The sequence below is a fragment of the Acanthisitta chloris genome, unplaced genomic scaffold (genome assembly GCF_000695815.1).
Source record: "Acanthisitta chloris isolate BGI_N310 unplaced genomic scaffold, ASM69581v1 scaffold1691, whole genome shotgun sequence".
Classification (NCBI taxonomy): domain Eukaryota; kingdom Metazoa; phylum Chordata; class Aves; order Passeriformes; family Acanthisittidae; genus Acanthisitta; species Acanthisitta chloris.
Window position 1 is genome coordinate 4,488 of NW_008656302.1, and position 14,532 is coordinate 19,019.

Sequence of the window (14,532 nt, forward strand, 5' to 3'; positions counted from 1 at the left end):
TTTTTCCTCCCAGCGCTCTGTGGATTGTAACCCAAGGCAGGGCTGGAATTAAATGACAGGGCAGGCTGCAGTGATAAAATCTCTCGCCCTGCAGGGGCCCAGGTGGGGGAAGTGTTTGCTGGCGATTTGCATTGCTGCCTTGGGAGGTTTCAAGGCTTTTCTGGCTGTCTGAGCAACTCTGAGCATCAAAGAGCTGAAGGAGCACTGCAGGGACTCAGGGGGTGGCTCAGACAGTGGCTGAAAGCAGAACTGGAGAGCCCTGAAAAGCCAAACTGGAATGTGTTTTCAGCAGTCATAGAGTAGAATTATGGAATATCCTGAGCTGGAAGGGAGCTACAAGGAGCAAATCCAACTCCTGTCCCTGCACAGACACCCCAACAATGTACCCTGAGAGCATTGGGCAAACACTCCTGGAGCTCTGTCAGGCTTGGAGCTGTGACCACTGCCCTGGGGAGCTGTTCAGTGCCCAAACACCTCTGGGGGAAGAACCTTGTCCTGATCTCCAACCTGAAGCTGTCCCAGTGCCCAAACACCTCTGGGGGAAGAACCTTCTCATAATTATAGGTTCTATTATGCATTCTCTGCCCTGAGGGTTTTATTTTGTGGCTGTTGAAGTTGAGGTTTCACTTGATTCCTCAAGGCTCAGACTTGAGCCAAAGGAAAACAGAAGCGAATTGTGTTTGTAGCAGGTTGTGTGAGCAAGAAGAAGTTGAAGGTGATTTCTTTGCCCACAGGAAACTGTAAATCTGTGCAGTGTAAATCTGGACATTCCAGCTGGAATTTCTAATGGCTCAGCTTGTTTGCATCTTCTCTTCTTGGGCCTGCAGAGCACCAAGCTCTCAGCATCATGGAATGATTTGAGTTGGAAGGACCTTAAAGATCATTTAGGTCCAACTCCTGTGATGGGCAGGGACAACCTTCCACTAGCCCAGGTAGAGACTAACCTGAAGGAAACAAACATCTCCTGCTTCTCCCACACCTTCAGGGCTGCACTAGCTCCTGCAGCCACCGCATGGCACTGTGAGATTGCACTTAGAATTGCTTCCCAGCTCCATTTCTTCTGGTTCACACTGGACTGGAGACAAGTCACCACCCTCTGGGTAATCCACACTGTGTTCTTACAGACATTTCTTCCCCGTTCTCATATCCATCATCACAGCCAGGTCTTCTGGCTCCCAACCCACCCAAAGCTCTGTCTGTCAGGAGAGAAGCAGAGACTCCTCAAAACCCTCTGGATCTCCCTCAGGGAGAGTCTTGTTCCCTTTAGGACACCACTTATGGTCCACCCAAAGCCCTGTCAGGAGAGAAAAGATGAGGATTCAATGAAATCCTCTGGATCCTTCTCAAGGAGAGTCTTATTCTCCTTAGGACATGACTTATGGTCCACCCAAAGCTCTATCTGTCAGGAGAGAGAAGTTGAGACTCCTCAAAACCCTCTGGATCCACCTCCGAGAGAGTCTTGTTCTCTGTAGGACATCAAACATCCCATGCCCACCCATAACTGCAGCTCCAGGGAGCCCAACTCTGCTCCTGGAGGCAGATAGAGATGGTTTGCATGGAGACATCTTCCCCATGGGTTTGTTCTCTTGCAGATGTGGATGAGTGTGGAGCAATTTCGGGCGTGTGCGACGGCGGCGACTGCACCAACACCGCGGGCAGCTACGTCTGCACCTGCCCACGAGGCTTCATGACCAGCCCTGATGGCTCACGTTGCATTGGTGAGTGCCTAAACAGGTCTCAGGGCCATGGACACAAGGAGAGGTCACTGCTATGAGCCCCAAACCTGGTGGTTTGTGAACCCTTATCTGGTGATCACCACATTTGCACATCCAAGGGGACATTGGGGCATGGATGGCTGGAAATGCTCTTCCCCATGGGCTGTTCTCCATGTGTGGTGGGTGACTGGGCCATGTTGGTCCCAGGTTTGATGCTGTTGCAATCCAAGGCTTTTTCTCTCTCCATAACTTGGTCTGTGGTTGCCTCAGTGCTTGATGTGTTTGACAAAGGGTTGCTGAGGACATGAGGAGGACTGGGGTGGGAAGTTTCTGGCTGGGATTGTGGTCTGTGTGAGGAAAGAACCTGCTCTTGCTCCCTTGTGGGATCCTCTCAGTTCAGAGAAAGATCCCAGACACTCTCCCTTTCCTCCTGCATTGGGTGTTAGCTGGGAAGAGACACATCCTGGTCCCAGATTTGGGTGTTGTTGCAATCCAAGGCTTTCTCCCTCTCCATAACTTGGCCTGTGGTTTCATCAGTGCTTGATATGTTTGACCAGGGATTGCTGAGGACACAAGGAGGACTGGGGAGGGAAGTTTCTGGCTGGGATTGTGGTCTGTGTGAGGAAAGAACCTGCTTCTGCACACAGAACCTTCTCCTGCTCACACCTGGGGCCTTCCCAGCTTGCAGGAGGATCCTGTGGGCACAGTGTGTGTTTGTGGCATGTGTCAGCCCAAAGGAAGGCTTGGAATCCTTCCTGGAGCAGAGAGTGATGGATCGTGGACCCAGTGATGGGGAACACACCACACATTCAGCCATTTGCCTTGGAGAGGTGAAAGGGGAAAGGTTCACTCCAAGTGGTTGATAATCAATGTAAATAAACAGGGAATTTTATCACCTCCTCCTCCTCCTTCCTGCCTAGGGAATGGCTCATAAACCCCAACTGCCCCAAGCTAATAACCCACAGGGCTGGGAGCTCAATTCTCCCTGAGCTCAGCCTTTTGGCTGAGCTGCTTTACCCTGAGCTGGTTGTTTGGATCCCTCTGGATCCAGGGGAGGGAAGGAGATGCTTCCCTGGCACAGCAGAGACACCACAGACACTGATCCCTGCACCCACAGGGCTGTGCTGGGAGCTTTGGAGGTTCCCTGGTTGTCCTCCTTCCCCTCCAGCATCCAATATCTGGCAACAAAACACCTCCCAGGCTGCAAATCCCAACCTTGTGGTCCCCAGGAAGGCTCAGTGGGACTGATCTGTGCCACTCACCAGCTCCAACATCCCCACTCAGCCCTGGCCCAGCTTGGCTCAAGGTATCCATACATCAAAGCTTCTTCCCAGAACTGGCCTGAATCCCAGTTTTCCCCAGCCTGAGCTGTCCTGCCTCCAGCCTGGAGTGAATCTTGCATGTTGAACAGCTCCAAATTCCTTTCCAAGCCTTGTAAATATTTGATGGTTCATTTCTCTTTGTAACAGGCAACAGTTCCTCTGATAAACAGATCACTTTGCTGTTTACTTGCTCTCAGCAGGAGCATTTGCTTTAGTCAAAATGAGTCCTAGGGTTTTTCTCCCTGCTCAGAAGGTTCATTTGCCTTCATGGAGGCAAAGAGGAGAAGATTTGGGAAGAGGAATTGTCAGAGAGGAGGCAAAGAGCTTTGTCAGTGCAATGGAAAATATCAGGTATAATATCCTGGCTCTGAATAGAGCAACAAAAAAAGAAAAAATCAGCTCCAAATCCTTTTATAGCCACAGAACCTGGAGCAAAATTCATCATGTTCTAGTTGCAGGAAGCAAAACTGTTGTAAGTACAAGTAAAAGTAAAATCCAAGCCATCTTGTTTGGGAATCTGAGAGATTTGACCAAGAATGAACTATTTTCCTCCTGTTTCTCAGCCCTTGCCATAAGCCCAGAGGGGTATGACAGCTGTCAGATGAGTCATGTGGCTATTTCTCCACTTTCCTTGAAATCAAAGCCTTCAAGAACACGAAAACTAAATAAAATTAGCCCAGATTTAAAAATAGGCCCAAGCTTATTTAGCTGCAGTGGAGTCTGACTCCATCTGAACCCACTCCATCAGGCTCCAGCCATTCCCGAGCTCCCAGTGCTGCTGGGCTTCCCATTTTGGGACAGACAGGGTTTATTTGGGTTAAATTCACAGTTCTTAGTTGGGTGTTGTTGCCTTGGAATCCACACTTTGCAAACCTTTCATTTGAGAGGGTTTTAGGGCTTATTTTGAGAGTGAGTGGTAGGGACAGGATTGATGGCCTAGGAAAGAAAGCAAAGAGAATTGGTGAAATTGCAAGGTCATTAATCATTTGGTTAATTTTACAGCACAAAGAGAATGAGGAGAGAGGGGAGAGATTGTCACTGAGATGGTTAGGCTGGAGGTGACCACAGTGTCTATATCTACATACATATGTGTGTATGAGGCACTAGTGGCACATTTGATACATCCTCATCCCTTTCCCCTCAAAAAAATGGGGAAAATTGAAGTTAATTAATCATTTGGCCACTTTTAAAGCACAAATAGCATCAGGAGGGAGGAAGAGAGTAAGTCACTGAGATGTTTAGACTGGAGGTGACCACAGTGTCTATATATATATATATGATAAGGCTCTGGCATTGGTGGCAGATTTGATACATCCTCATCCCTTTCCCCTCAGAAAATGGGGAAATTGAAGTTCATTAATCATTTGGCCACTTTTAAGCACAAATAGCATCAGGAGGGAGGAGTAGAGAAAGTCACTGAGATGTTTAGGCTGGAGGTGACCACAGTGTCTGTGTATATATTAGGCCCCAGCACTGGCACTGGTGGCAGCTTTGATATATTCCCATCCCTTTCCCCTCCCTTTTTAGTAAACACCTTTTTTATTGCATTTTGAATAATCTCCTAGAGTTTTTACAGCTGAAACAGCAAAACCCAAAGCTTGAGCTGAGCCCAAACCTCATTAGCTGCTTTCCCTCCCTACCCCAGTAAAACCCCAACAGCAAAAGTCACTGGAGAAAATCTGTCATGACTTGAAATGAACATTTATGGAATGATTCAACCACCTGTGCTAGACACAATTCAGTTCCACACATGAACATAACAGTTTCATTCATTTCTGCTCAGAAGAGCCAAGCTCAGAGGTTTGCAGGCAGCAGAAGGATCTGCTCCAGCAGCCTGGGAGGGTTTGGAATGGGGTTTTTTTTTTTAGGTCCAATGAGTTGGTCTTCAAGAACAGCTTAAGGGAATAACTTTCAAATGAGGAAAAATGGCCTTGCAGATGTATTTCCAGGCATGGACATGGTGTTCCTTGCAAGTCAACACTCCTGAACATTGATTTTTAGCTCTTTTGCCTTCATAGTGCAGCAAAGCACAGAGAGATTTGAGTCTTCCCTTGGGCAACAGCAGCAGATTTATTGCCCCAAGTTTTGGGCAGAGTCAGTAGATTTATTGCCTCAAGTTCTGGGCAGGGCCAGATGTTCTTGGTGTTCAGTCCTGGGCTCAGAGAAGGTTGTGAGGGTGTCACCAAGGGCTTCACCTGCCTGGAGAAGCCTTTTTGTCCACTTTGATTATTATCCAGGAGAGGAAAGGGCAAGAGGAAAAGGGAAATATGAGGGTTATAGGATGCTGGAATGGTTTGGCTTGGAAGGAGCTTAAAGCTCATCTCATTCCACCCCTTGCCATGGGCAGGGACACCTTCCAGGAGCTCAGGCTATGGCAATTGGTGGGAGCTGTGTCCAGAGGGATGTTTTGTGCCTTCATTGTAGCATGAATTCACTGAGACACACACCAGGATCTAAATTAACCCAGGCAAGGATGGAATTGGTCAGTTTTCCAAAACATTGGGATGGCAACATGGATCCACACTGTCCTCACCACATATCAGGCTCCTTTTGGGCCCTTCTGCCTTGCAGACCCAGCACCAATGGACATCCTAGGTGACACCTTTGGCCACTTTGCTTCTGAGCTGGTAGCCCTTTTGTATCCACTGGTTTGGTTGGGTTTGAGCTCATGACAAGCCACATGAGGGAAATACCCTTAAAGTCTTCTCCTGGTACCAGAACTTTCTATCCCTCCATCTCTCCCTGCTCCTACTCCATCACCAAAGAATCCAACTAGGTTTTCATTAGGATTAAAATGGCAAAAATCCCTTGAAGGAGATCTGAGACACCACAAAGAGGATGTCCCCATGGAAAGGGAAGATAGGGATGAGCCATGCTGGAGAGCCTTCTCTCCTGCTTCTCCTGGGCATCAGGAGACAGACCCTGGCAGATTCCAGACCCTGGCAGACTCCCCAGGAAGGTCCAGCTTGAAATCCCTCCTGTCCCATCATGATAAACAGGACAAACTCCACCTCCTGCTCCACCTGGCTGGACCTGCAAACCATCCTCATCCTCTCTGAACCAGAGACCTCTGGGGTTGTTTCCCCACCCCTGTGCCCTCTCTAATCTCCTGTGGAGTTTCAGCTCCTACCTTAACTGCAGCATGTTGTGGTTTACTGAGGGTTGATGCAAACCCTGAGCAGCTGCAGGAGGCAGGACAAGCCCCTGATGGTGCTGTGCTCCTACCTCCAGCCTGTGTGTGGTCCTGCAGGAGGTCACAGAGGGACTGCAAGGACACAGTTCTCTCCTCCCACCCCTGTCTGTGCCCAAGGCATCTCCAGATGACTTTTCCATTAGTTCTGACCTTCATTTCTGGGAGTAATTACAGCAAACTGCAGCAAAACAGCTGAAGTTAATAACCACTGGTGCAGATGGACAAGGGTTGGAGCATTCCCCGTGTTACACAAACTGCTGGGACCTCCCTGCCCTGTCAAACCTGTCAGCACTTGGATGTCCATGGGGAAGGAGCCTGAGCTCTCCAAGTCACTCCTTGCCTGGTCTCTGCCTGTCACTGTGGCTCACAGCAGTGGGGACAGCACCAGGAGCAGAAGGAGAGGGTGGGATTTGTTGTCTCTAAGCCCAGAGGGTTTATTCCAAGCTACCACCCTCAGATCTAGAAGTTCATTTAAGCTCAGCCTTAAGCTCTCACTTGGCTAAACTCCCATCAAGGGTTGGAGGTGTAGCTTTTCCAAGTGGTCCTAATATCCTGCCCTGGCTTGGTCAGAGAGCAGCTGCTTTTGGGAGTCAGAGTAGGTTACATAGAATCCTCTGATCATGGAATGGTTTGGGTTGGAAGTACCTTAAAGATCATCTTGTTCTATCCTCAGGGACACCTTCCACTAGCCCAGGTTGCTCCAAGCCCTGTACCAACCTGGCCTGGAACACTCCCAGGGATGGAGCAGCCACAGCTGCTCTGGGAAATCCATTCCAGTGCCTCAGCACCTCACAGGGAGGAATTCCTTCCCAACATCCCATCTAGCCCTGCATCCTTCAGCTTTAAGCCATTCCCCCTGTCCTTTCCTGATAAATTACATCCTGAATCACAAGTTTCAACTTGTCTCTGTGTGGAGACACATCCCTCCTCCACTCCAGCACCTGCTGAAACCTGCAGGGCTATGGACATTGCTCTTGTTACTTGCCAGAGATCAAAGGTTTGGGCTGACCCCAACACCCATGGGGCTTGTCCTTCCCTTCCTTAGGATCAGGAGCTAATCCAGCATTACATTCAATCCCCTCTCTCAAATTTCCCCTCTCTGAGCATCTCTACAAGTGTCTTTGGTGGCTAAAGTTTCCAAGAGGGAAGAGTTGATGCTGAACTCTGCTGGAGAAGGGTGGGAGGGATGTGCCTGCGGAAGGACCTGCTGGTTTGGTCACCCTGCTTGGAAGTGGGGTCAGTGTCCTGTGGGAGTCACTGAGCTGGGAGCTCACAGATCAAACAGCTCCAGACAATCTGTTTCCACTCCATGGCAGCCCAGGGAAACCACAGAAATCAGAGACTTTCCCCCTCATTAATCCACCTGAGGGACAAGGACAGGGCATGGAGGAGTGGAAGGTTCCAGGTTGGGATACCATAGGGACTGGGCACTCAGGACCAAGGCAGAAGATGGGCATGGCACGTTGTGATGTGTCTCCTCCCGTGTGTCCCTGCAGACCAGCGCATCGGGACGTGCTTCTCGGCGCTGATCGGGGGACGCTGTGCTGGGGACCTCCCTGGCCAGTACACCAAGATGCAGTGCTGCTGTGACTCTGGGCGCTGCTGGGCCATTGGCCAGACCCCTGAGATGTGTCCTGTCCGTGGCTCAGGTAGGTACCACCCCAAGGTTTCCACCTCTGTTTGGTCAGCTCTTGCCTGTGGTGGCACTAGAGGGACCTCAAGGCTTGATGTGGAGTAGTGTAGAATCAGGAAATCATGGAGTCATTAAGGTTGGAAAAGACCTCCAAGATCATTGAGTCCAACCATTCCTCCAGTACTACCAAGGCCACCACTAACCCTGTCCCCACGTACCATATCCACATGGCTTTTAAATCCCTCCATGGATAGTGACTCCACCCTGGGCAGCCTCTTCCATGGGGAAATTTTCCCAGTATCCAACCTAAATGTCCCCTGGCACAACCTGAGGCCATTTCCTCTTGTCCTATCACTTATCACCTAGGACAAAACCCCAACCTTCATCAACCTAACAGCCAGGGAAGGTCACATGGGGATGCTCTGGTGGTCCTGCCTGGGTCTCAGCTGATGCTGAGCCCAACAAGTGGAGCCAAGGCAAGAATTTATCCCCTTCCCTCCTACTCCTTCAGCTCTCTTTGGCTCCCACCATAACTGAACCTTGGAGCCAAGAGAGGATGAGCCCAGGAGGGCTGGAGGAGGCACAGAGATGTAGATAGATCTCTTTGCACCTCTTCTTTCCTCACCAGCTCTGAGCAGGGCAGAGCTTCACAGCTCTTGTGTGTGTCCCATCCTTCCCTGCAGGAAGGGAGCTCCATGCATCCCAAAAAACAACTGCCAGATCTCCTGACAAACTGTGTCTGATCATCTGTGGAGTGTTAGAGCTCTCCTCATCCATCTGCCCCATTCCCACCAGCCCCCACTGCCTGCTCCATGCTAATCCCTCTCCATCTCCCTGCTCCCTCCACTTCTCTGCAGGAAGGGAGCCCAAAAATCCACCACAAACCCCCCTGACAAGCTGTGTCTCCACCTGTTATGGAGTGTTAGAGCTCTCCTCACCCATCTGCCCCATTCCCACCAGCCCCCACTGTCTGCTCCGTGCTGATCCATCCCTCCATTCCCTGCCCTCAGGCAGGAGAGGGATTGAGCCCTTGGAAGAGCTCTGAGGCAGCTGTTTTGTTTCAGATGAGTACCGCAGGCTCTGCATCGAAGGACTCCCAGTCATGCCAGGCTTCCCTGGGAACTTTCCAGGAATCCCTGGATTTGGGCCCAATGGTGTTGGGCCAGGACTCAACGGGCCTGGAGGCATCGGCCCAAATGGGGCAAACGGACAAGGAGGGATCCCAGGCCTGCCTGGAATGGGCCCAGGAAGTTCAAGCATTGGTAAGGAACCCAACTTTCTTCTTGTCTTGGCCCAGTTTGGCTCCTTGTGTGGGGGCAGAGCCTGTTCCTGCCTTTTGGAATGTTGCTGTGCACACGTGAGCAGTGTCTGTGTGCTCAGACAGCTACACACAGTGTCCTGTGCCAGGGGGGAGAGGTGGGATGTGACACACACTGCGAAGGATCTGCCCTCAAGCACATCAAACAGTGTCTCCTGGCAAAGGGAAGGAGCTGAGTTTGGCTCCAGCTTGGAATAGCTTTCTAATTACCAAATAGGAATGAAGCTCTCACGTCACTGCCTCATTCTCTGCCTCCCCAAACCAAAACTGGTGTCCCCACCAACTTGGATACCTCTTGTGCACCCTCATGTGGCTCCTTGCTGAGGGCTGGAGCCTGGGGCAATGCACTGGATGGTGATAAATATTGGATCAATAGAGTGGGAAGGGACCCACAAGGAGCAAATCCAACTCCTCTCCCTGCACAGACACCCCAACAATGCTCCCTGAGAGCATTGGGCAAACACTCCTGGAGCTCTGTCAGCCTTGGGGCTGTGACCACTGCCCTGGGGAGCTGTTCAGTGCCCAAACACCTCTGGGGGAAGAACCTACTCCTCAGATCTAGCCTAACCCTCCCCTGACACAACTTCAGACCATTCCCTGGGTCCTGTCACTAGTTGCCAGAGAGATGAGATCGATACCTGCCCCTCCACTTCCTTCCATGAGGAAGTTGCTTACAGCATCTTAGGTCTCTCCTCAGTCTCCTCCTCTCCAGACTGAACAGCCCAAGTACCCTCAGCCACTCCTCACATGGCCCCTCAAGACCCATCATCATCTTCATTGCTCTCCTTCATTCCCACCTTATTCCAGAGGGGCTGAGCCACCTCCTGCCTGTCCATAGGGTGAAGACATGGCAGATACTGCAGCTCCCTGGGGCTGTTCAGGCTCTAGGAGCATCCATGATCTGTCCCAGCACTGACATATCCACTCTGATGCCTTGGCATGACCAAGATCACCATAACCCTCTCCCTGATGCTGTCCCTGTGCCTTCCAGGAACTGCCACCTTGAACCAGACCATTGACATCTGCAAGCACTTCACCAACCTGTGCCTCAACGGTCGCTGCATCCCCACCCCGTCCAGCTACCGCTGCGAGTGCAACATGGGCTACAAGCAGGACGTGCGTGGGGAGTGCATTGGTGAGTAGCTTCTGCTCCAGCTGTGCCTTGTCCCTGCTCCTAAACCACCTCCAACCCATCAGAGCTCGCCACAAGAGGCTGGAGATGGAGAATAGAGGGTTTGGGTGAGGGAAGGAAGCAGCAGGATGGAGGGATCACACAGGAACACCCAGAGTGCTAATTCTTCTCTGGTAGCTACACCAGATTGTCACAGTCAATGGCTCAACATCCAACTGGTAACCAGCAATGAGTGGTGGTGTCCCTAATGGTCCATACTGGGGTCAATAGTCTTTACTATCTTCATCAATGACACTGATAGTGGTGTTGGGTGTCCCCATTGATAGTGGTGTTGGTTGTCCCCTTTGACAATGGTGTTGGGTGTTCCCGTTGGAGGTGACCCCAAGCCAAGTGATGCAGCTCACTGGACATGATGCCACCCAGAAGGACCTTATGCTATCCAGAAGACCTTGCTGGCTGTGCTGGCAGCACTGGAGTAGAACAAGGGGCTCAGCACCTCCTCCCTCAGTGAGTTTGGAGGTGACACCACGTTGAATCACTTGAGGTGATGCCATCTGAGAGACCTTACTGGTCATGCTGGAGTGAAACAAAGGGTTGAGCACCTCACCAGTTATTGTGCCTGTCCTGGTCACTTGTTGTGTGTCCTGGTGACTCACAGGTGTAGGTTCTTCTCCTTGCAGACGTGGATGAGTGCTCCAGCAGCCCCTGCGTGCACGGAGACTGCGTGAACACACCTGGCTCCTACCACTGCAAGTGCCACGAGGGCTTCCAGAGCACCCCCACCAAGCAGGCATGCATTGGTAAGGCTTGGCTTCTTCTCCTTTTGGGTAGACATGGTGTCCTGCAGCAGTGGCAGAGCCTTGGGTAGCAAAGGGAAGTGGTTGTAGAGAGGAAACAGAGTGAGGAGGCCCAAAACACCAAGTAACCTCCAGCCAGATCTCTAGGAGAAATTTCCTCTACCTTTATCTGCCTTAAAATTGGCTAGTGGCCATCAAGGAACCTGCAAAGTCCTTTCCAAGAGCAGAACTGTTGGAAGAGAAGAACTTTCTATGATAAAACAGATTTTGAGGCGTGTTTGTATCAACATAGGATTTCTAGCAAGTGCTTTGCAGCTCCTGATGAGGAACAGCTAAAGCAGAATGAAGAGAAGGAAATGTTCCACCATGTGAACAAGAAGCAAAGGCAGATTTCCTTCTCAGTGCCCAAGCTTGGAATATTTTTCCTCTCTCTGTCTGACAAAGTGGTTTCCAAAGGACCTCCCAGTCACCTCCCAATGTGACATCTTTCCTAATCCCCAACTAGATGTTTTTAGGATGAATTCTTATGTCTGAGAGCACTTGCCTGGTTTTCTCCTGGAGAATATTAAGCTGGAACTGCTCCTCACTCCACCTGCTCCTACTTTGCTGTGTTCCCTTCCCTGGCAGACATTGATGAGTGCATCATGAACGGGGTGATGTGCAGGAACGGGCGCTGCGTCAACACCGACGGCAGCTTCCAGTGCATCTGCAATGCTGGCTTTGAAATCACTCCTGATGGCAAGAACTGTGTTGGTGAGCTTCCTCAGGGGCCTTGGGGAGGTTGGGACTCAGTTGAGATGATATTCTACTCTCTCCCATAGGCAGGGACAACTTCCACCAGCCCAGGTTGCTCCAAGCCCTGTCCAACCTGGCCTGGAACACTCCCAGGGATGGAGCAGCCACAGCTGCTCTGGGCAACCTGTTCCAGCAGCTCCCTGGGGCTTGATGGTTACTTTAATTACTGCTGTGCTCCCTTCAGCTCTAAGACATCTTCAGATGAGAGGAGTGAAATGGGAAGGTGTTTTTAGAAGGGTGTTTGTCCTCCTGGGGTGCTCCTGGAGGTTTTGGGGTCCAGAAGCATCAGTAGAGTTGGGACTGGAAGAATGACATGCTCCAGCCACCAGTGTCTGAGTTCTGGGATGCTCCTGGAGGTTTTGGGGTCCAGAAGCATCAGTAGAGTTGGGACTGGAAGAAGGACATGCTCCAGCCACCAGTTCTGGGGTGCTCCTGGAGGTTTTGGGGACCAGAAGCATCAGTAGACCTGAGTCCTGACCAGGGTACCTAGAATGGCAGGGAGCAGCAAGACTAGTCTCACCAGGAGAAACAGTGGAAGGTGTCCCTGCCCATAGCAAGAGTTGGAGTAGATGTTCTTCAAGGCCTCTTCCAACCCAAACCATTCTATACCTCTCTGCCTTGAGGCTTAGCACCCACTACCATAAGCAATTTGACCATGAGATGGGAGTCAGAGAGGTTTTGAGTCTTTCTGCAGCTCTCAGGCTCAGCTCATGTGTTCTCTTTGTCCTCCCCAGATCATGATGAGTGTGCCACAACCAACATGTGCCTCAATGGGATGTGCATCAACGAGGATGGAAGCTTCAAATGCATCTGCAAGCCTGGATTTGTGCTGGCACCCAATGGGCGCTACTGTGTCGGTGTGTAGGGCCCCAAGCTTGGTCTCTGCCCTCTGCCCAACCTCCTGTTCACACTCCTGGGGCCTTGTGATGTGTCTGAGGGCAAGGGGAGCTGAGAAGGAACAAGGCTGTGGCCAAAAAAGCCACCAGAAATTGCCCCTTTGTGGCAGAATGGGCACAAGGGGAAATGTTCTCAGGCCTCCACTGGTTCAGCACCAATTGGAGCTGAAATCCTCGTTGTGAGGGAGGGAAGAAACAGGGCTGGGAAGCTCTGTGTGGCCACTGTGAGCTGGCAGCAGTTGTCCCCACAGCTCCCAGGCTCTACAGTACGTTCCACTGGGGTTTCTGTGCCACCTCCCTGCGCCAGGAAGGTTGGGATGGGAAGGAGGAGTGGAGAGAGGAGGAGGAGGAGAGCTTGTCTTTGCTAAGTTGCTGTGACAGGGGGTGAATTCTCTGGATCACTGCCCTGTTAAGAGCAGAGAGCAGACCCTGCTGCTGTGAGAAGGGGCTCAGGAGACTGGAGAATCCTGTTCCTTCCCCTCAGCCATCAGGGACAGGCAGCAGAGCATGCAGGATGTGATGCTCTAATCTTCAGCTCTGACTCCTCTTAATCTCCAAGTCTCTCTGCAAAATAGTCCGAAGTCCCTGTCTGTGTGTGACCTGAACCCTTCTCTGTGTGCCCTGAGCTCTGTGTGTCCTGAGCCCCTCTGTGTGGGTCTTAAGCCTCTCTCTGTATGCACTGAACCCGTTTATGTCTTCTGATCCCCTCTGTGTGTCCTGAGCCCCTCTGTGTGTCTTGAACCCTTCTCTGTGTGCCCTGAGCCCTGTCTGTGTGCCATGAGCCCTCTCTGTGTCTCCTGATCATTGTCTGTGTGTCCTGAGCCCTCTCTCTGTGTCCTGAACCTCTCTCTGTGTCCTGAACCTCTCTCTGTGTGCCCTGAGCCCTTCCCTGTGCCCTGATTCCCTGTGTGCCCTGAGTTCTCTCTGTGTCCTGATCCATTGTCTGCATGTTCTGAACTCCTCTGTGTGTGCCCTGAACCTCTCTCTGTGTGCCCTGAACCTCTCTGCGTGCCCTGCTCCCCTCCCTGTGCCCTGCTCCCTCTCCCTGTGCCCTGCTCCCTCTCTTTGCTCTGCTCCCTCTCTGTGTGCCCTGCTCCCTCTCCCTGTGCCCTGCTCCCTCTCTTTGCTCTGCTCCCTCTCTGTGTGCCCTGCTCCCTCTCCCTGTGCCCTGCTCCCTCTCTTTGCTCTGCTCCCTCTCTGTGTGCCCTGCTCCCTCTCCCTGTGCCCTGCTCCCTCTCTTTGCTCTGCTCCCTCTCTGTGTGCCCTGCTCCCTCTCCCTGTGCCCTGCTCCCTCTCTTTGCTCTGCTCCCTCTCTGTGTGCCCTGCTCCCTCTCCCTGTGCCCTGCTCCCTCTCTTTGCTCTGCTCCCTCTCTGTGTGCCCTGCTCCCTCTCCCTGTGCCCTGCTCCCTCTCTTTGCTCTGCTCCCTCTCTGTGTGCCCTGCTCCCTCTCCCTGTGCCCTGCTCCCTCTCTTTGCTCTGCTCCCTCTCTGTGTGCCCTGCTCCCTCTCCCTGTGCCCTGCTCCCCTCCGTGTGCCCTGCTCTCTCTCCCTGCACCCTGCTCCCCTCCCTGTGCCCTGATTCCCTGTTTTCCCTGAGTCCTCTCTGTGTCCTGAGCCTCTCTCTGTGCCCTGATCCATTGTCTGTGTGCCCTGAACCTCTCTCCCTGTGCCCTGCTCCCCTCCCTGTGCCCTGCTCCCTCTCCCTGTGCCCTGCTCCCCTCCGTGTGCCCTG

At 51.9% G+C, this 14,532-nt stretch overlaps 1 protein-coding gene across 1 annotated transcript in view; it reads left to right on the forward strand.

The window, feature by feature from the left end:
• Positions 1-1,592: 1,592 nt before the first annotated feature.
• Positions 1,593-14,532, forward strand: part of LOC103811288 (fibrillin-2-like) — a gene marked incomplete at both ends in the record, with an annotated part of 34,558 nt that continues 21,618 nt past the window's right edge. The window contains 7 exon segments of the mRNA XM_009084251.1: positions 1,593-1,718; positions 7,727-7,879; positions 8,928-9,125; positions 10,173-10,316; positions 10,994-11,113; positions 11,738-11,863; positions 12,640-12,762. Of these exon segments, the coding sequence (XP_009082499.1) occupies positions 1,593-1,718; positions 7,727-7,879; positions 8,928-9,125; positions 10,173-10,316; positions 10,994-11,113; positions 11,738-11,863; positions 12,640-12,762 (990 nt within the window).